Source organism: Adiantum capillus-veneris, chromosome 29 (genome assembly GCF_014529385.1).
Source record: "Adiantum capillus-veneris isolate H3 chromosome 29, ASM1452938v2, whole genome shotgun sequence".
Lineage (NCBI taxonomy): Eukaryota > Viridiplantae > Streptophyta > Polypodiopsida > Polypodiales > Pteridaceae > Adiantum > Adiantum capillus-veneris.
The window spans coordinates 108,651,617-108,674,583 of record NC_140959.1 but is presented as its reverse complement, the minus strand read 5'-3'; the positions used below and the strand labels follow the sequence as shown (position 1 = coordinate 108,674,583).

The following is a 22,967-nucleotide window of genomic DNA, read 5'->3' as shown; positions in this document are numbered from 1 at the left end:
AGAGAGAGAGAGAGAGAGAAATAGTATTGAGAGGAAGATGTAGTGTATGAGGAAAAGGAAGGGAGAGGTGCTTGGTTTTAGAGAAAAGAATGGTTGCAAATCTTCATTTATATTTATTTTGCAAGAATCCACTTTTTATTAAACTATTATTATTTATAAAGTTACATTAAAATCATATTAAAAATACATCTCTCTCTACACACACATTCTCTCTCTTCTCACACACGTTCCTTGTCTCTCTACACACACACACACACACATGCACTCTCCCTATCTCTCTCTGCAACACACACTATCTCTACACACGTATTCTCTCTCTCTCTCTCTCTCTCTCTCTCTCTCTCTCTATCTATCTATCTATCTATCTATCTCTATCTCTATCTCTACACACACACACTCTCTCTTGCACATGCACAATCGTATTGTTTCTCCCTTTACACACACACCCTATCTCTCACTCACCCTCTCCCTCTATCTCTGCCTTTCTCATACTCTCTCTCCCTTTACACACACACACACCCTATCTTTCACTCACTTTCTCTCTCTATCTTTGCCTTTCTTTCCCTACGCTTGCCTCTCTCTCTCTCTCTCTCTCTCTCTCTCTCTCTCTCTCTCTCTCTCTCTCTCTCTCTCTCTCTCTCTCTCTCTCTCTTTCTCTCTACCCTCTTTCTCTTTATCCGTCTCTCTCACACACACACATGCTCTACCCCTCTAATCTATATTCTCCTCCCACTCTCTCACACACTCTCTGTATCTCTCTGTCTCTCTCTCTCTCGCTCTCTCCCTCTCTCCACCCATCCCTTTTTGGGTCTTGAGCCCGTGGCAGAGGGCACGGGACTACCCCCGTCTATGCGGGCATGTCCAACCTGTAGTCCATGTGACCATGCCACATGGACAGGCCCGCAGATGGGGGCGGGGCAGTCTTGCATCCTCTGCCATGCGTCCCCTCCCCCCCCCCTTTGAAGACCATTGTTGGAGGCCTTCTCCTCCCCGTCTCCCTCCCTTTGCCTATAAAAGGGGTTGTCCCCTTGCACTTTCTTTTTTTTCACTCTCACTATCTACCTTTCTCCTCAAAGCCAATAGCGTTATTGAACTCCAAGAAAGTTTTCTCTTCATGTTTCCACTCCACACCCCACACCCCCCCTCTTTACTATAACTTTTGCTCTTCCTGTTCCACTCCCTTTTCTTTATAACTTTTTCTTCCTACCTCTCATAAGCCTCTCACACACATTCACTATTGCCTCTACATCTCCTCTCTATTTTTTAAAATTAATCTTCCCCCTCTCTTTTAACCTCTCCTCTCACTACCCTATCTTCACACGTCTCCCTTTATATTTTTCTCTCTTACACGACGAATTCTTGCTCGTTTTTTTGCACCCCTACTACAAAAAAAATGCCAATTCTAATGAGGAACCAATCTAAAGGAGTGGACCGCCAAGAAGAAATCCCAATCTACACGATTCAAGAAAGTGGTTTCTCTCTTGCGCATCATTATCCGCGGTTGGAGCGTCCGTGCTGAGGGCTACAAATGTATCTTCATTGAAGGGTACAATCATGTCGACATCCATATAAGCACAAAACATGGGTAATGACTCTCTTACTGATCTCTTTGGATCTATGGTTTAATAGCCACATATCTTCAGGTTGGATTGATGCACATGTTGTTCCATAAAATCACATGTTGCCACAAATCCCTCTTTGTCATCTTTTGTCCGATCTGGCCATTAGAACGAACAATTATTGTGTGGAAAAACTCATGACCTCTATAGCTAAAAGAGGTTACCAGCCCATGATGGCTCATTTCATTGTGATTGAAGCTTCAGGCAAGATCTTATACCATTTGATAGGCGTGGCACTTATGGGATAGATTTATTCAGCTATGTTTGATGACCAAATTAGAGCCATTCCCAAGCTCTCTCACATTGAGGAAAAAAATATTCATTATATGGGATAGTAATCATTGGCTCCATGTGTGGAAATATTGGGCATTGTGGGAGTGGTTAGATGAATTCGAAGGTTGAGTGCACGATTGTGAAGTTTGATCTAGAGGAGATGGCAGATTTTTGGTTAGTGCTCGGCATGATCAACAAGTAAGTTCCTTCACAATACTATTGGTGCACTTGAATTTTTAATTGTTAATAAAATTTTACAGATGATTACAAGGCAAGCTATGATTTGACGGTAAATGAGACCAAAAACTTCTTTGTGCAGAAGGGATTGTAGATTGCGGTTATTGGCCAATCCCAAGAATGACACAATATTTTTTTGAAAATGCATTTCATTTGTGGGTTGGGGAGAGAAGGGTTGCAAAATGACCCCCTTTAGAGCGTTCGAGGTTGTATGTGCATACATCAATCCCGTGGAGTAAGTATTATTTGCTTTTGAATGCACTATTTTCTTTTTTTATTGTCGAAGATGGTGCCTAATTATACATTGCAAAAAATGTTGTTTGGTTGACATATTGGCTAAGGGCGATATTTCGATGATGGAGGCATCTATTCCAACTCTAGAGAATCCATTCTCAAAGTGGCTGTGAATGCACGTTTACGAGTGGCAGCTTGAAAGGTGAGCATAGTATCATTAGAGTGCGGGATCATATTGTACATTGCAATATTACTAATGCTTGGAATGCAGGGGTGTATTGAGCTTGGCAGAGAAGATGGAGGCTTGGAACTCCACGTTAAAGAAGCTACATGCACGCACCGCTGTGTCCTATCTGTTGGAGAGGCACTGCAAGATTTTTGACAAGAGCACTTTGGCAAGGCTTTTTTGCGGTGGAAGCCAACCAAATGAACCGCACACTGTGTAAAGAAGCAGGAGCGCACTTTGCATGAAATGTGAAACATTTTCTTTACAGATATTCAACTATAGAGTTTTATTAGGATGTATGATTCAAATTATCTATTTTGAATGGTGGAGTAGTAATTGTAATTTGTAGATGGTGGTTGGGCACCCTTAAGAAAGGTTTTCATTGTTCATACCCCGAGCCCAATGATTGGATAGATAAACTCCATGCTAAGGATACGTGGAGAGACTATCCATGGTTCTTGGACTATGTGGATGGCAAGTTCCCCAAAAACAAAGCCATATAATAAAATGGTAAGTTATGTTTTTCTTGTGAAACTAACGTGGTTTGATTCGGTAGAGTGTCCTCACGATTTTTTTGGACTTGTAGCATTACACAAAAAGGTTAGGGGGAAGAGCAAAATCAGAAATGTCACCATCAATTAGCCTCCCACCGATGTTATTTCCCCTAGCACAGCTAAGGGATGTCCAAGCCCAAAAACTGCAGCTAGTGGACCTTCATAAGGCAAGAGGAGAGGACGACTAGTCATCGAAGAATTTGAGGAGTTTTGGGAAGAGTACCAGAGTGAAAGGAGCAAGCAGCAAGGTGGCGGGTCAGTTTATGAGCAGGGTGACTCCGAGAGACACTCGGAATCACAGAGGCCAACTCCATCTCATGGTTCAAGATCTAAGGGTTTGATGTGTACCATATCCAAAGCAAGGGAGCATCCCACTTTCAATGAGGCCACCCGAACCACTTGCTTCCTTTCCACTCGATAAAAAATGAAATTACAAGCCAATGCATTTTGTTTAAATTTTAAGGGTTCCTTACAATTGATAAATTTTGGATGTGATGCAGGTTTGGCTCACTTTGATGCAAAAATGGTAGAAATTGTGAGTGTTGGAGTGGTTATTGTACATATTATAGTACTTGCTGATATAGACCATCTATGAAAGGCGCTCATGGACATAAAATTCAATCTTGAGTGAGTTTATGACACTTTGGTATCTAGTTTTAATTTTGAAGTCGTTGAAAACTCAATCAATCTTCTTACGCATGGTCTTGTGCATTGCAAGAGCCTTTGAGTGATCCATTATTTGGTTGGGTCTCTCTCTCTCACATTGGGAAGATGGAGCCTGATCAATGGCTTGGTGGTGTGCGACTTGTGTGGGCAGACCTACCCACACATTGCAAACTTGACGCTGGCATTGGTGGTGTGCCCTGGTGGAATGTATTCTCTATCGAGCTCATTGTCAGTGTGCCACACACTACCTGTGCAAAGTTCTTACTACCGGATGGTGAAGTTGTGGTGGTGTGTTGAGCAGACCACCTGGCACTTAGGCCCCCCCCCTCCACCACGACCTGAGCTTGTGCATATGCATCCTCAAGTGTCTTTGGATCTGACAACCTCACATGGAATTGGATATCCCTCAAAATTCCCTTAAGAAAACATTCCATTAAAACCCTTTCATCAAAAGAATAGGGGTCACAATGCTTCCTCTTGAATCCTTGAAAACGATTAACATACTCAGCACTTGACTCACCCTCCCCTTGGAAGAAGTCTAGCAGGTTCCCAAACGCTAAATTAGAAGGCAAAATAGGGAAAAATCTAGCAACAAAATCTCGACCTATGCCATCCCAAGTCTGCATCAAATGTGGAGAATGTTGCAGTATACTATGGTACCATTGCATAGCTACACCAATCAAATAGGCAAGAAAGAACTGCATGAGGTCATCAGGCTTGTCATAACCCTCAAACCAACCAGCTTGCACAAATCGCAATAAATGAGAATCAGCTGCATCAGCTCCAACTCCATCATAGAGTGTCAACTGGTCAATAGGTCTCTCCCTAACTTGGAGAACAATAGGTGGGGGATCTACATGAACATCAGTAACCACGGGATCTGCCACTAGAGGATCAAGCTTCTCTTCCTTAAGAACATTTTCAATGGTAACCATATCGTCATTAGGAATATCAAGAGAGCTAAAATTAGAAGCATCAAGAACATCTTGAATAAGAATATCTTCTTCAAAAGGCATGACTGCAACAAATGGCTTAACTCCTGGTACAAACGCCACCCATTCTAAAGGTTGTATCACATCATCAATATGGTCAAAAGAAGCGGTAACCTCCCCCCCCCCCCCCCCCCCCCCCCCCCATTGCACCTCATGAACAAGGGTGGGAGGGTGGGAAAGAACAAGAGGTAGGTCAACATTCTGCTCCTCCAAGAAGACATTGGTCAAAAGTGGCATTATCCACTAAATTGGCTAAAAAGACATCCCAAATGCACTCATCAAGAGTCTCACTCTCCCTATAAACTTTTCTTGAAGCAATATCCTCAAGGGAAATGCCATTGTCTTCATCCACTTCATCGCTCAAATGGGCTAAAAATTCATCCCAAATTCTATAAAAACCTAAACGCTCACCAACATCATCATCAACGCTCAAGCTCTAGGTAGCAACAGACGTTAAAATAACCCTTTTTTTAAAATCCTCCTGCCTAGATATGCAAGATGTCCGCGAGGAAAGAAACCAGCCTAAAAGTCAAATACAAGCAAAAAGAAAAAACTAGCTCCATCTATGGGAATCGCAGGTACTTCACCCAAGCAAAGATACTAGAAGCTGTGTCCCATCGGGCGTGCCACTAATGGATATTTTTCTAGGCTTGGGCCATGGAGCACACCCACACAAGAAAAACCAAGCAATGATAATACTCAAAACCCCAACCCTAGCCCACCAACAAGGAACTATGGCTGGAGATCTGTTGCTAAAATCTGCTGCCAAGGAATAAGCAATGCAGTCTCAGTGTCAGATCGTATCAATGATAATCCACAAACGAAGTGATCACTTCACCATTCATTAAAAGAGAGAGAGAAAAACTTAATGTTGTCTTTATTTCAAAAGAGAGAGAGAAAGATGATATGAGCACGAGAAATGTGAAATTAATATGTCATTATGAATATTGGAATTGTTTTTACAACAAACGCAACAAAACTTATCTTTTGTCTTACACCCTATAGGGCAACGCACTTGCAATTGGCTTACACCCAATAGGACAGCGCATAGATTTGGCTTACTCTCGGCTCTCTCTTATCCCCTCCTTTCTCTCAATCAGCAACTCGACAAGTATCCTCTTTCTCTCTCACACACTCCCCAGACATGGAATATTTCTCTCTTCATGCTCTCGATAGCCTTCAATGGCCCTCTCTCTCTCTCTCATCAAAGTCTCCTCTCTCTCTCTCTCTCTCTCTCTCTCTCTCTCTCTCTCTATATATATATATATATATATATATATATATATATATATATATATATATATATATATATATATATATATATATATATATAGATATATATCAAATATGGCCATGAAAAGACATGTCCGTACATCTCCCTTTCTCTACGTTGCATGGCGTCTTCCTTTGGCAACCTCTTGCTCTCTCAATACATGTCGCTATGCAGAGTAGCTCTCCCTCTCTCAATCTCACTCAATCACAACCTCTCTATGCCCTATGGGTGAGCCCCCTTAGATGACATTAATGAGTCTTTTTTTTCTTATTACCCTTTTTTTGATTCCCTGCAGCGCAAAATAGGACGCCCTCATTCTCTCTCTCTCTCTCACTCTCGATTACTCCCGCTAGCCCACAGAGGGGTTCTCTCTCCCAATCTCTCTCCTCACTGGTTTATACACAGGGCAAAGCCCTCTCTCACTTACTCTCGGCTACTTCCTGCTCGTGGATGTGGCCAAAAAACCCCACGTGATCTCTCGTCTCCCCTCTTCTTGCTTGCCTCACGGCCTGGCGACAAAACGGTGCCCACCTCATCATCTCATCCCACTTCAGGCACTCGGTTCTATGGAATGCAAATCCAACCAAGAGCCACGCTTCAATGTTTAAGCTTGCCATCTTCTTCATCTTCATTACTATGCTAGTATGCTATGCTAAGCAAGACGAGTGATGATAAGTGAGGAACTATTTCTTTCTCCTATGAAATGTTTCTTCTTCCTCTTCCCTACCCTCATTCCCTGCTATCTCCCTCCACCTTTGAAGGAGTTTGAGGCCTTGGGATTGAAGCCGGGGATGGTTAATGCTTTCACAAAGTTTATGTTATGCTCGTGATGCATGAAGCTTTCATCTTCATAGCATCACCTAGGTCACAAGGAGCACAAACACTACAACAAAAAAAGGTGTTATCGACGTATATGGCGACGCTTAACGTCGCTATATGTGTCCTTGTGAACCTGTCGCAGAGAGCGTCGATATACGCGTGGAAAGGGTTTATTGGCGACGCAGATAGCGACACGTATATAGACGCTTATATAGACAGAGATAGCGACGCGGATATCGACGACCATAACAGAAAATTTTTTTCTTGGGCAGAGGGCAGGTAGCCTGGCCTGTGCCCAGTGAAAAGATGGACACAGCCACCACAGCCAGACTTCTTGCCCTCTGCCCAAGAAAGCAAGCAGCACCAAAATCAACCGTGCTCTCGTAGAAATTTCGACAGAGTTCCCTTCGTTTTTACATAAACTTTTCAACAAAAAAAATCATGTATACGCCTCCTACATGCTATCCATGTAGGATCTCACATGAGATTTAAGGCCAATGACCATAACGAACCATAACCATAACTTAAAAGTATAACCATAACGAACCATAACCATAACTTAAAAGCATAACCATAATGAACCATAACCATAACTTAAAAGCATAACCATAAATTAAAACCATAATCGACCAATATAACCACTTTGATCATAACCAGAAACAAAATTAACAATAACCATAAGCATAACCAGAAAGTTAAACATAACCATAAACAAAACTTGAACCATATCTATGTCTATACAAGAATAGGAGAAATAACCATGTCTATACAATGACAATGACAATGACAATAACCATAACCATAAGGAAAACAATAACTGTCTGAACAATAATCATAACTATATATATATATGTCTATACAAAAGAAGACACAGAAGCGTGTCTGTGTCTCACAAAGCATATATATGAAATCCGGTCCACTGATGACTAGGCGTCACAACCTGCACATAGGACAACTCACAAAATTAGTATTGATATTACTTCACATATACTTACTTAATTAAATCAACTCACACATATTAACGTCTCACCTCAAGTGATCAGCGAGATTGTAAGGCCGCCCAGTCTACAGGCTCTCCTGAAGCATCAAGATCATTCAATACTTCATAGATACCTCTGCGATATCCATCTGACTCCTCCTGACGTGTCGGGGCTCGATGCATCGCAAGATTCTGCGTTTATACAAAAATCAGAGTAATAAGAATACATGATTCATCGCATTTTTAAAAACGCCATAGTTAAGATTGGATTAGAAACTCACAAACTCATAGCGAAAGGTGTCGAAGCCTCCGCTGCTAAGATGAGATGTCCCCCTGGTCATCTGTCGTATCTGCGCTGCCTCACATTGCTGTCTGAATCGCATGGCCGTTGTCTGCTCATCCTCCCTGATCTGCAGCCACGTCTCGTGTGGGATGCCCAAAGGCTTCGGTGAGCCAGTCCTGAAAGCCTTCCGAGCTGCATCTCGTCGATGTTTCATGGGTGTCCAGTACAACACCCTTGATCCACCTCCTCGGAACAACATCAGAACTCGGAGCAGGCTGGTACTCTCTCTGGATGGTCTCCACTATGTAAGTGACTTTGTCCTTTTCTTGCTGATCCCAAGACGTCAGAATGCTGGTCGAAAACTGTAGCTCCGCGAGCTGGCGAATCCGCTATCTCATCTCAGTCCTGACTCTATCCATGTCAACAGAACCATCTCCCCGTACAGTATAGAGCTTGGAGGCACTAGGATCATGTGCCCCCCAAGGTGTCCGAGGTGTGCCAAGAGGTGTGTCGAGAGATGTGCTTGGGTAGGACGGGGGTCGTGAGCGAGGAGGGGTCGAAGCATCTGTGGACCCTCCTCCACAGCAACCACCACCTCCACCTGACGATCGCTGAGACCGGAGAGTGCGCCTGTGCTGCGGAGATGAGGACGTACCCGCCTTTGTCCCACCCCTAGGTGTTGAAGCAGCCGTGATGGGAGAAGAAGGCGTCGTACCCATAGGCGTCCCCCCCCTCATAGGCGTCCCCTCCCTAGGCGTCGGACCCTCGGGTGTGAAGCTCGGAGGCGTAGTACCTGTGCCTCTGGCTACCCAGTACTGAGAAGCCTCTGCCATCTGAGCAGGCGTCATCCATGTAACGAAGCCCATTCTGCACTCATAGAAGCGGGATCTGGAAACTAATCTGTCATACTAAAGTCCTGCACAAAGAAAGTAAAATAAAGCGTCAGAACACAGTTGTTTAAATTAACTTTAAGCTTAATTTTAAATCAACGTCTTCACAGAAACACTTACAGGCCTAGGCCTCGACAAGTGAGGCATCATCGATAAGATCTTGCATCGTTTCATCGTATATCTCTAATTGCAAACATAACTCTACCCCAACTCGTTCTGGCAGATTGTCTTCATCCATTGCATCTTCATCTATAAGTATCAATTCTGGCTCGTCTGCGTCATCCCTCGTATATCTGTCAGCTTCCTCTGCCATACCTTCGTCCATCTCATCTAATGTCACAGTAGTATGGACGTCGTCTGACTGACTTTCCTCCAGGAGATCTTGCCCTTCAAATACTTGTTTATTTCTTCGAGCAACCTGAACCACAAACCACCATTGTCGCTCTCGAGGATCCAGTACAAAGACCACTTGCTCGCAATGTTCGGGGAGAGCAAATGTGTCGCTCGCATCTGTCCAAACCTTTGTAGAATCTATTTGCACAAGTTTGTTTCCATCTCTGCGTACCGTTGCATTGCGACTAGAAGTAATCACCTTGAACCACTTCACATCCAACAAAAACATCTCAAACCGCCTGAAGCTTACTTTCAGGATATCTGACACCAGACCACAGTAATCTAGGTTGCTAGTGCTAGACCTTCACGCATAATCCTTTTTCTCTCTCTCTCAGATGTAGGTGCTATGTCACGAAAAACAATGCCCGTTTCGTAGGAGTCGTATCGTAGATTCTGTACGGTTTCTTTAGCAAACTCTCCGTAGTTGTGCACATGCTCATTACATATCCTACGCTTGCGCAAGATTTGATACTTGCAGAGCATGCGCAAGCATGCAATCTTTTCCTCCATGTTAGTTGATGACGTTGCCATCTATAATGATTATGAATGTTGTTTTAATATATATACTCCTCACAATGTAAACTACCGTTTGTGTATTTGGCGTTTCTTCTATCCGTTTGACCTACGGCTTGCCATACACGCTCTTGACATTTCCTAAAGACTACCTAATGGACTACGGATGGTTTCGGTAGGCATAAAATCGGTTTCCGAAGACCGTCTGCGTTTTTTCGTAGAAAAACGCAACCGGATTTGACCTACGGCTTGTGTATTTGATATTTCTTCTGTCCGTTTGACCTACGGCTTGCCATACATGCTCTTGACATTGCCTTAAGACTACCTAATGGACTCCGGATGGTTTCGGTAGGCATAGAAGCCATTTCCGAAGTCCGTTTGCATTTTTCCATAGAAAAACGCAACCGGATTTAACCTACAACTTGTGTATTTGGCGTTTCTTCTATCCTTTTGATCTACAGCTTGCCATACGCGCTCTTGACATTGCTTAAAGACGACCTAATCGTCTACGGATGGTTTCAGTACGCATAGAAGCCATTTTCGAAGTCCGTTTGCGTTTTTTCGTAGAAAAACGCAACTGGATTTGACCTACGGCTTGTGTATTTGGCGTTGATTCAAACCCATTGACCTATGGCTTGCCATACACGCTCTTGACATTGCCTTAAGACTACGTAATGGACTACGGATGGTTTCGGTAGGCATAGAAGCCATTTCCGAAGTCCGTTTGCGTTTTTCCATAGAAAAAAGCAATCGGATTTGACCTACGGCTTGTGTATTTGGCATTTCTTCTATCCGTTTGACCTACGGCTTGCCATACGTACTCTTGACATTGCCTAAAGATTACCTAATCATCTACGAATGGTTTCAGTAGGCATAGAAGCCATTTTCCAAATCCGTTTGCGTTTTTCCGTAGAAAAACACAACCGGATTTGACCTACGACTTGTGTATTTGGCGTTAATTCAAACTCATTGACCTACGGCTTGCCATACACGCTCTTGATATTGCTTTAAGACTACTTAATGAACTACGGATGGTTTCGGTAGGCATAGAAGCCATTTCCGAAGTCCGTTTGCGTTTTTCCGTAGAAAAACGCAACCGGATTTGACCTACGGCTTGTGTATTTCGCGTTTCTTCTATCCGTTTGACCTACGGCTTGCCATACGCGCTCTAACATTGCCTAAAGACTATCTAATCGTCTACGGATGGTTTCAGTAGGCATAGAAGCCATTTCCGAAGTCCGTTTGCGTTTTTCCATAGAAAAACGCAACCGGATTTGACCTACGGCTTGTGTATTTGGCGTTTCTTCTATCCGTTTGACCTACGGCTTTCCATACGCACTCTTGAAATTGCTTTAAGACTACCTAATGGACTACGGATGGTTTCAGTAGGCATAGAAGTCATTTCTGAAATCCGTTTGCGTTTTTCCGTAGAAAAACGCAACCGGATTTGACCTACGGCTTGTGTATTTGGCGTTAATTCAAACCCATTGACCTACGGCTTACCATACACGCTCTTGACATTTCTTTAAGACTACTTAATGAACTACGGATGGTTTCGGTAGGCATAGAAGCCATTTCCAAAGTCCGTTTGCGTTTTTTCTTAGAAAAACGCAACCGGATTTGACCTACGGCTCGTGTATTTGGCATTTCTTCTATCCGTTTGACCTACGGCTTTCCATACGTGCTCTTGACATTGCCTAAAGACTACCTAATCGTCTACGGATGGTTTCAGTAGACATAGAAGCCATTTCCGAAGTCCGTTTGCGTTTTTTCGTAGAAAAACGCAATCGGATTTGACCTACGGCTTGTGTATTTGACGTTTCTTCTGTCCGTTTAACCTACGGCTTGCCATACAAGGTCTTGACATTGACTTAAGACTACTTAATGGACTACGGATGGTTTCCGTAGATGTAGAATCAGTTTTCGAAGTCCATCTGCATTTTTCCGTAGAAAAACGCAATCGGATTTGACCTACGGCTTGTGTATTTGGCGTTTGTTCTATCCGTTTGACCTACGGCTTGCCATATGCGCTCTTGACATTGCTTAAAGACTACCTAATGGACTACGGATGGTTTCGGTAGGCATAGATGTTGAAGATGATGAAACAGGAAACAGAAGGAAGACAGCAACTCAGAGTAGGAAGAAGATGGAGAAGGAGAAGACACAGAGCTTGTGTACGAGATCTCTGTAGTCTCTCTCTCTGTATTGGAATAATAATATGTGTACAAACTCAGAGCTACAAAGCTTATATGAAACCCTAAGAGATAAGGTGTCCTTTCACACCAGATGTCCAGGGGGAAAAACCCAGTGGGAGAAAAGTGCCCCTGGTGAAGCGCGTATACACACTAACACTACTACATGTCTACAAATCCCCCCTGTAGTGATAGTGTGAATCCGTACAAGGTAGCTGATCATCATGTGTATGAGAGTAAGCCCAAAGCTTTTCGGAAAGCTTCAAACTTTTCTCGTGATAACGCCTTCGTGAATAGATCTGCAATGTTATCCTGTGTAGGACAGTAAGTTAGTGTGATCTCCCCTGCATGTAGCCTTTCCCTGACATAGTGGTAGTGAACCTCTATGTGCTTTGTTCTTGCATGAAATACTGGATTCCTTGCAACTGCCATAGCACTCTGACTGTCAGTGAAAATGGTAGTGGGTGCCTGTTGACACTCACAAAGATCTGCCAATAACCTGCGTATCCATACACAATCAACTGTTGCCGTGAAAGCTGCCCTGTACTCAGCTTCACAAGTTGATGTAGCCACTGTGGGTTGCTTCTTGCTTAGCCAAGATATACATGCATTTCCCAAGAAAAAACAATTGCCACTTGTGGAATGTCGTGTGTCAAAATCACCAGCCCAATCTGAATCGCTGTAACCAAGAAGCTGCATAGAACTGTGCTTTCCATACATATCCCCCCTTGGAAAGAACATGGCAAGATTAGGGGTACCTGAAAGGTAACGAAGTATGCGCTTCACAGCTTGCCAATGATGCATACCTGGGCTGTGCATAAATCTGCTTGCTTGTGAAACCCCAAATTGAATGTCTGGACGAGTGTTGCCTGCCAAATATATCAAGCAACCAACGGCTGCTGCATAAGTATGTACATCAAAAGGTTCTCCAGCATCATGCATGCTCAACTTTGATCCAGTTTCTACGGGTGTAGAGATTGGCTTACAATTTTGCATACCAAACTTGTCCAAAATTTTATGCAAATATTTTGCCTGCAACATGTATATGCCATCTTCTGATTGCACAAACTGAATACCCAAGTAATAATGTAGCAAACCAAGATCAGACATCTCAAAGGTTTTTCTCAAAGCATCTTTAAACGCTTCAATTTCATCTGCACTATTGCCTGTAAGAAGCATATCATCCACATAAAGTGTTAGCATAATGAGAACTCCATCTCTCTTTTTGACATACAAAGTACTTTCTGTTGGACTATTCTGAAATCCCTGGCCAATCAAATAAGTATGTATCTTCTCATACCATGCTCTTGGAGCCTGTTTGAGACCATACAAAGCTTTACGCAATCTACATACCTTTTGCTCTTGACCTTTTACAACAAAACCACTTGGTTGACTTACATAAACTTCTTCCTGCAAATCACCATTCAAAAAAGCAGTTTTGATATCCAACTGATGCACTTTCCAACCATGATGAGCAGCAATTGCAACTAGTGATCTAACTGTGGACGCACGAGAAGTAGGAGCAAAGGTTTCATCATAATCTATGCCTTTCTGTTGCGCATAGCCTTTTGCCACAAGCCTTGCTTTGTACCTGTCAACAGTACCATCTTGTTTCCTTTTTACCTTAAAAACCCACTTTGTACCAATAGGCTTTTTACCTGTAGGCAAGTCCACTAGATCCCATGTATGATTCTTATGAATAGAATCAATTTCTTGCTGCATAGCATCTTTCCACTGAACACACTCTAAAGCTTGTTCAAATGAATCAGGCTCATCTGCATCACAAAGAGTGCTAAAGCAAGCCAAATCTACTTGCTCTCTGCCAAAAGTAGTACCAGCACGTGTTTTTCGTGGCAACGGTGCATCCAACTTGCTATCCTGCAAAGTTTTCTGAACCCATTTAGGCAAGGTTCTTTCTTCCCTGAGAACTTCTTGCTCTTCACGCACAATTTTCTCTACATCATGAGGTGTCACATGCTGATCAAAAGATTGATCAAGATTATCAACCTGTTGTGATTCTTGATTCTCCACAAAAGAAGGAAGCAAATCTTCAAATACATCATGTGTCTGCATATGAGGTACATCAAAAGCAACCATAGGTTGAGCAGTAGTTTCTGCAAAAATTACATCACGACTTTCAAAAATCTTGTTTGTAGCAGGATTGTAAAGTCTATAACCTTTACTTCCACTACTGTACCCCACAAATATACATTTGATTGCCTTATCATCAAGCTTCCCACGTAACTGCTGAGGGATGTGAGCATAAGCAAGACAACCAAAAACACGAAGATAACTGACTGAAGGTTTTTTGTCATACCAAGCTTCATATGCAGTAATGGTCTTCAAGGCACGAGTAGGACACCTGTTCAAAACATGTGCTGCACAAGCAACTGCCTCCATCCATAGCTTATGAGGCAAACTCTTAGCCTTGAGCATACATCTAGCTGTCTCCATTAAAGACCTGTTCTTCCTTTCTGCAACACCATTCTGTTGTGGTGTGTATGGCATAGTGCATTGGTGTTTAATGCCTTTCTTTCCCAAAAAATCCTTAAATGCACCTGACATGTATTCACCTCCTCGATCGGTACGAAGAGTCTGTACTTTGCAACCTGTTTCATTTTCAACCATGGCGACATAATGTTGAAAAACTGCAAACACGTCTGACTTTGCTTTGAGTGGATACACCCAACAAAACCTGGAAAAGTCATCAATGAAGGTCACAAAATAAAGGCTGTTTCCTATAGATGGCGTCCTCATAGGACCACATACATCACTGTGTACAAGCTGCAACTTTCGTGTCGCTCTAACTGAACCATCCTGCGAAAATGAAAATCTGTGCATCTTTCCAAGAACGCAACCTTCACATACATGTCTTGGTGGCATCTCCAATAAAGACAAATCATGCACCATATTATGACGTTGTAAAGTCATCAAACTGCCATAACCAACATGCCCAAATCTAGCATGCCACAACTCAGCATCCTGCATGGCCTGAGTCTTTGTTTCTGCAATACATACCTGAATCTGCTTTTCATAACGATCTAGCACAAATAGTCCATTTTCCAGCGTACCTGTAGTGATAAGAGAATAACCATTCTCTCGATCTCGTACAACACATCTGTCATCCTCAAAAATGACCCGAAGACCATTTTTTGCAAGAGAGGATACAGACAACAAATTCTTCTTGATCCCTGGAACATATAAGACATCTGGCAAGCATAAATCTGAACCATCTGAAATGGTAATCAAAATCTTACCAACGCCTTTGATTGGATAAGAAGCATTATTTGCACATGTCACCTTCTTTCCTGCTGGAGCTGCATCCAATGAACAAAACAAATCCTTCCTTGAAGTAATATGCCTGGATGCACCACTATCAAAGTACCAAATCATTTGTGTCTTGTCAACACTGTAAGCAGAAAAATTTGAACATACTACAAAAGCATAAGAATCCTGCACAAAGTTTGCAGACTCTTCTTTAGCTGTAGAAGAATCACCAGAAGCTGAAACAACCAAACTTGACTCTTTCTTCTTTTCTTTAGCAATTCGCTTTTTACACTCACTAATGTAGTGACCAGGTTTCTTGCAGTAGTGACATTTACCTTTCTTCTTGGACTTGTCTGAATCACCTTTAGACTTCTCTGAAGACTGTCCTGCACCAGACTTGGAGTGATGAGCACTCTCTTTACCCCTGTTTTTGTTCTGTACAACAAGAGCATGATCCATACCATCCACCTGTAAAGATTTGTTCTTACGTGATTGATCCTCCTGCAATAGCAATGCCACTAACTCTTCAAAATGAAGAGGGTCAGGATTAGCTCGCAAAGACAGAGTCAAAGAAGTCTGAAAAGTCAAATAAGATGGTGGTAGTGAATTGAGTGTTTTGGAAACCAAGTCCTTCTCTGGAATCACTTCATCAATGCTAAGCAATTGCTCTTTAAGATCCCTGATTTTTGTAAGATGCTCGACAATATCGTCACCTTCGTCCATCTGTATTTTGTCAAGTTGTTTCTTCAAAAACTCTATTCTGGCAGCGTTTCTTCCTCCAAACATAGCTTGCAGAGTGTTCCAAGCATCCTCAGAAGTTCTGCAAGATCTGATATGTGGTGTGATTGTCCTCTTTATGGTTAAGGCAATCACAGCCATAGCCTGTGCATCTTTAGTATCCCATCTCTTTTGCTCTGGAGTGACTTGTGAGGGTCCTGCACCAACAGCTGCACCACGACCAGGCGTGGCAGGTGCAATGCTACCTGGACGAACTTCATCTCCAGATACATAATCCCACAATCCTTTACCAACCAAAACATTTTTGGCCATAAAAGACCAAAGAGAATAGTTGGTACCATCCAATTTGTCTTCGGATGTAAACGCACCAAAAATCTCTTTCTCCGTAGATTGAGCCATACTGTAGATGCACACAAGAGAGCAAAAGAACCTCCAAGAGATTCACAAATCTCTTCTCCAATCCAAGCAAAACTCTACACAAAATCTCAGCACAAAGCTAAGACAAGCTGCTTCCCAAAAGAACTGTTTACCTGAAGAAAATCTGTCAGAAAGCACACCCTCTTGATCTAAACGCCTCGGAAAAGTAACTTCTGCTACGCTGCTCAGAACGAAATTCTGAGGGCTCGAACGGCTTCGAAAGGGGGTAAAACCCCAGGTCGCCTGCTCAGAATACTCCCGGAACGTCGAGGATGCTCCCACGAACAAATTTTCCGAAAACTGCCTGAAAACTGCGATTGCGCGCGCGGACGCGAAAACGCAAGTAGAGGCTCTGGAAATCACCTTGCTCTGATACCAATTGTTGAAGATGATGAAACAGGAAACAGAAGGAAGACAGCAACTCAGAGTAGGAAGAAGATGGAGAAGGAGAAGACACAGAGCTTGTGTACGAGATCTCTGTAGTCTCTCTCTCTGTATTGGAATAATAATATGTGTACAAACTCAGAGCTACAAAGCTTATATGAAACCCTAAGAGATAAGGTGTCCTTTCACACCAGATGTCCAGGGGGAAAAACCCAGTGGGAGAAAAGTGCCCCTGGTGAAGCGCGTATACACACTAACACTACTACATGTCTACAATAGAATCAGTTTCCGAAGACCGTCTGCGTTTTTTCGTAGAAAAATGTAACCGAATTTGACCTACGGCTTGTGTATTTGACGTTTCTTCTGTCCGTTTGACCTACGGCTTGCCATACACGCTCTTGACATTGCCTTAAGACTACCTAATAGACTACGGATGGTTTCGGTAGACATAAAAGCCATTTCCGAAGCCCGTTTACGTTTTTCCATAGAAAAACGCAATCGGATTTGACCTACGGCATAGAAGCCGTTTATGAAGTTCGTTTGCGTTTTTCCGTAGAAAAACCCAACCGGACTTCAAAAACGGCTTGTATTTTGGGCGTTTCTTCTATCCGTTTGACCTACGGCTTGTTATATGCCCCCGCCCAACCTTTTTTGAGGAGGAAGCTTGTCTCTAAGAGCAACGACGGTGCTGTTGTTGCTCCCTAGAGGACTTTCATGTGTAAAGGTGAGAGTTGAGCTTTGAATGTATTTTGAGATAGTCAAATGAAGTCATAGGCTGCATAAGACGATCCAGGTCACTTTGGCTCGACATGCACAACGCCCGGTCAAACTACTGACCATGGAGGAGATTGATGAGGTACGCCAACGACAGACAGATGCTGGATCTCCTATGATCTACCTATCCCAGCTAGTTGTTTTAGCTGCTTAGTCCACACCCAGCAGTTTAGGATTCCATAATATTTTATTTTGTCATTTTGGACCGGCTCCAAGTAAATCCGGTCCTCAACTGTTGTCAAGTTCTCTAAACTCTCTCTCTCTTGCAAAAGTATTGTTCATGCCAAGTTAATTAAGTATTATGGTTATGTTGCTACTACTAATTAAGTTCACTCTCTATCTTCTCCAAGTAATGTCACAAAAATACTCACTTTAATTCTCTTAAGTCCGCTATTCTCAAAGTTCATAGGTCTTTTCCATTACATCCTTGCATGGAACATAGGGTTTTGATCCAACTTTATATTGCTAAGGTTGTCATAATAGATGAAAATCGTCCTATGTACCTATACTCCATTGAAGTCTTGAAGCAACAATCCCAACCATGCTACCTCACATGCTGTTATTGCAGTGCCCATGTACTCTACCAATGTACTCGATAGGGTATAGTTTCTCCTTGCTGCTCCATGTGATAACAACACTACCAAGTGAGAATACTCCCAAGTGAGAACATGAAAGCGTGACTTGTGGTCATACATACCACCAGCCCAACCTGAATTTGTGTAACCATAGAGCTACAACCTAACATCACCCCTATAAAAGAGTACATAATCTAAAGTAGCACTCACATAACACAATTTGCACCTCACTGCATCCAAGTGTGGATTCTTAGGAGACTACATAAACCTACTCACTAATCCAACTGTGTAGCTCAAGTCTGGATGTGAGATAAGTAGATTAAACTATCCATAATCTTTCTATACAAGGTAGCATTCTCAAGTACTTGGCCTACATGATTCTCCAACTTCAATTTTTTATCCAAGGGCATTGTGATACGCTTGCAATTAGCCATAGCATACTTTTTATACATATCCAAAGCATATTGTATTTGTGATAGCCATACACCCTCTTATGTGCAAACAATTTCAATGCCCAAGAAGTATCGCAAGTCTCCCAAGTCTTTCATCTCAAACTCCTGCATAAGTAGAGCTTGTACACCCTCTACTCTTGCCACATTATCGCCTCTAACAATCAACTCATCCAACATAGATGTATATCACCACAATTCCTACCTAATTCTTTGTGGAAACATGCTTAGCACTATCATAAGAAAACTACAATATTGAGAGATAGTCTTCTCAATCTAGTTGTTACTCACCTACATAGGGTGATGTAACATATCTTTAATGACTTGATTTACCCATTCAGTTTGGGTATCAATTTTTGGATGATCATCCTGATGGCGGGAAAAAGAGCAGTGCAATCGGGTGGCCTCTGTACTCGTGCACACTCCACAAACCACGCCTCATGCAAACAAGCAAAGAACAAAACAAAGGGGGCACCACCCTAAATTAAGAGGTTTAGGGACCTCACACATAGTGCACATAGGCAAGTGAGACTTCTGGCATTATGATGGCATCAAAACATATGGAAAAACACATAGAAACGAAGCTTAGGGACCTTATGTAGCATATATATACACAAGACATCAGCTTAACAATACAACGGCATCTGATCATACATAACAAGGATATAGAGAAGCAAGCCAAGGATGGCATAATCCCTTGTCAAAAACAATCAACCCAACAAGTAGGTATGATCCTACTAGCAACACATCAATACCTTAGAGAATGATGGCGAGGATGGTGGCCATGGAGCATGAGAGAAGACTCCTTATTTAGGTTTTAGGGCTAGTAATGTAGCATACTAGAGGGAGAGAGAGTAGAGCTCCATCCGTAGCTCCTCGTTGTGAGCAATGTCGTCATAGCTTCGTTGCTTGGTGGAGTGGGTGAAGTGTTGGTTTTGAGTGAGAGAAGGCCTCCTTATATAGGTTTCTGAGAGGGTTTAGGATTAGGGATAAACATGCTTAAATTCGCTGCTTGGGGTTACTTTTTGCTTAGGGTGGTCAACAGATTGAGGTCACCTGATATGTCACCATCAAGATATTCTCTAGAGTGATGTGAGAGGGGAGGGTAAATGCTGATTTATCTGATTGTGACACATGGGGATAAGGCCTTGACCAGCATTTAAGATCAGGTAGGTGGCTGTTGAAACTGGAGGTTCTGCACATGTCAGGGGGGTCCTCCTGAATATCAAATTCTCAAAAAATCCTCAACCATGGCTTCTTTTGACATGTGTTCTTTGAAAAAATCAGCATGTCTCTTTTCAACTCAAAAGTCTTTATCCCTGTTGACTCACCTTTACCATAAGATTTTCTCCTTTTCTCCTCCTGTAACTGCATTGTTGATGCCCAATCACTGCTTCTAGTAACAGTGAACTGTTACCTACCAAATACTTATGGTGCAGTAAAAAATATTTACCATGGATAAAAAAAAGTTACTGTAGGTAAAAAGTGATTTGTATTTACCATGTAGGTGAAAAATATTTACTGTAGGTAAAAAATATTTACTGTCGGTAAAAAAGTGAAAACGGAGTATGCTATGCTGTTAGTCCACACGAACATCTTCATGTAAATTTCACTAGAAATTCACACCTAGAATGGGCTATTCTGTAAGATATAGGTTGTAGGCATGCATAAGAGCTTGTTCCCACGTATCTTCTATCCATGGCACTTTTTACTCTTTGGTGCTTGTGAAGTAGATTTTTCTTCTCTTTCGAGATCCCTTGGACTAGAGTATCCTCATCTCCCCAACAACTGACTGTGCCTTTATTGCATCTTCAGAAGGGGTCCTAAAAACCATGCATCACATCCGTACTTAAACTTAATTTAGTATCTAATTTTTGGAATATAGCTCACCAAAAATGGCTATTAAACTTACAACTGTGATCACTTGTAAAGGTTCTCCATGAATAGCCTTGCTAATTCTAAAGTTTTTATTGTGATCTTTATAGGAATAAACCTACACATCTATTTAAGATGTGATCAACCACAACCCACGTAAAAGGGTTGGTAGCCCTATAATAAAATCCATAGATATACTTTTCCACTTGCCATTTGGGATCTCTAAAGTGTGAAGAAATCCTTATTCTTTTAAACTTTTTGGCTTACTAGCCTGGTACTTTTGACAGCAAGTCACATAATCTTATATGTCTTTATGTAGATGTGGCCAGTAGAATTACCGATGGGCAAGTGATTAAGGGCATGAATAATGGCATAAAGCTCTCGTTCATAAGCGGGGTAATTCTACTAAGCAGAATCTAGCTTCTTACTTTCAAAGGCAACATGCCACCCTTCTTGGAGGAGCATTGTATCTATAATTTTTTTTCTAGCATTCGTCTCAAGTGCAAATGATTTGAGAGGATCAACACTAGCTAGGATGGGTCGTGTAGTTACAACTACTTTAAGCTTATCAAAACTACGTTATTGCTCATCGCCTCAAGTAAAGGCCTTGCCTTGATTTTTGAAGATTAAAACTTCATCCAAGAAAACAATGACAAATTTTCCAGCATATGGTCTTATCGTGTCGTTCATCATAGTCATAAAGGTGGCATGTGAGCTAGTTAAACCAAAAGGCATAACTAGAAACTCATAATGGCCAAATCTTGTACGAAAGGTAGGTAGTCTTTGGAATGTTTGCCAATCGTATCCATAATTGGTGATAGCAGGAGCGTAAATCTCTACTAAAAGAACACTAAGCTCTGTTAAGCTAATCAAACACTTCATCCACCTTTGGGAGAGGATACTTATTCTTGATGGTTACTTCATTCAAGGCATGGTAGTATACACACATGCACATAGTGCCCTTGTTATTCTTAGCCAATAAAATTGGTGCCACCCATTGCGAAGAACTAAGTCTAATGAAACCATGACTTAATTAGTCGGCTAACTGTCACTCTAATGCCATGGATTTTGTATGACTTAACTTGTAAGGAGGCTTACTTATAGGTAAGCTACCATGTACCAAATCAATGCCATGTTGCATTGAACATTTCAATGGTAACCCTAGCGGTAAATCTTGTAGGAAGACATCTTCATAATTGTGTACCAAGTGCTAGCATTGATGTGCTACATGCTTAGAGACATGATTCTTAGTGTGTTCGTGGGTAGCCATAGAAAAAGAGTAAGAATGTTGGGTCGAGAAAGTTCCTTCATTAAGAAATACGTTGTCATTAGTACTTTTTTTTTAATTCGAAAAAGAGCATGAGGCAACATATAACACAAAAAGACTTCTTTTATTTTATTGTTGTTGTACAACTTTGAGGAGTTCCATAGAATAGATTGGCGGAGATTGAGGTATATCTTGTTCTCCTAGCAACAACACATGTCTTCCATTGGCAAAAAGATATAGAGAATTATGTTCATAACTCCTAGTTAAAGAGGGACCTAAACTATGTAACCATGCTCTAATAAGGACCACATCAACTCGACTCATGTTCATCACTTGGAATCTAGGTGCATGAGATGTCCTTGAATTTACACAAAGAGATTATTGACCTCCATATCCCACACCTCCTTATCAGGTTCATTCATAAGGGACACGGTATAGCAATGGGATATGGAGATTATTGACCTCCATATCCCACACCTCCTTATCAGGTTCATTCATAACATAGCAATGTGAACTTGGAGTCTGATGTGAGAGATTAATCTTCTTAATTAGCTTGTAATTTAAGAAGTTATGCATGGCACCATCATCAATCAGGATACACACACACATGCTTTGAATAGTGCCATATGTGCGCACAAGATCATTAGGTTTGAAGGAAGGCTACATAAAAAAATTCTCCTCCTTTTGATTCTTTTTTTTTTAAACTCAACAATCAATTATTTACATTTCTATGTGTTTCTTGGTTGCAAAAGATTTGGGTTTAATTCTTTTAGGATGAGAGAGAGAGAGAGAGAGAGAGAGAGAGAGAGAGAGAGAGAGAGAGAGAGATTTGAAAGACTTCTCCTTTTGAATGGTGATATTTGAAGCTCCTTTGGATAGGCTTTGCTAGCTAAGGAAAATCTTTTCTTGATGGCGTTTAAGTCCCTTGGTGGGATTTTTTGAGGTCTTTGTGAGCTTTTGGTTCACCGCTTTTCCTAGGGAATTGGCTCTTAGCAGTAGATAGCACTAGCTCTACCCTATGAGAAACACCCCCTAAGAGGGCTCGGAAACCTTTGCAACAGCTTTTCGGCCTGCTTGT

General features: G+C 41.9%; 1 protein-coding gene across 1 annotated transcript; it reads right to left on the bottom strand.

The window, feature by feature from the left end:
* Positions 1–7,925: 7,925 nt before the first annotated feature.
* Positions 7,926–8,842, bottom strand: LOC147419729 (uncharacterized). The gene is made up of 2 exons (XM_086506383.1): positions 8,154–8,842; positions 7,926–8,064 (listed from the first exon to the last, which is right to left on the bottom strand). The coding sequence occupies exons 1-2, from the start codon at positions 8,412–8,414 to the stop codon at positions 7,933–7,935; spliced, it is 393 nt and encodes a 130-aa protein (XP_086362509.1). The 5' UTR covers positions 8,415–8,842; the 3' UTR covers positions 7,926–7,932.
* Between the last annotated feature and the right edge of the window lie 14,125 nt (positions 8,843–22,967).

Bases quoted from the DNA above. Each gene is read 5' to 3' on its own strand.
- LOC147419729 (XM_086506383.1), bottom strand. From the start codon at position 8,414: ATGTTGTTCCGAGGAGGTGGATCAAGGGTGTTGTACTGGACACCCATG. The intron at 8,065-8,153 runs GTGAGTTTCTAA...GTATAAACGCAG, and splicing joins ACACCTTTCGCTATGAGTTT to AATCTTGCGATGCATCGAGC.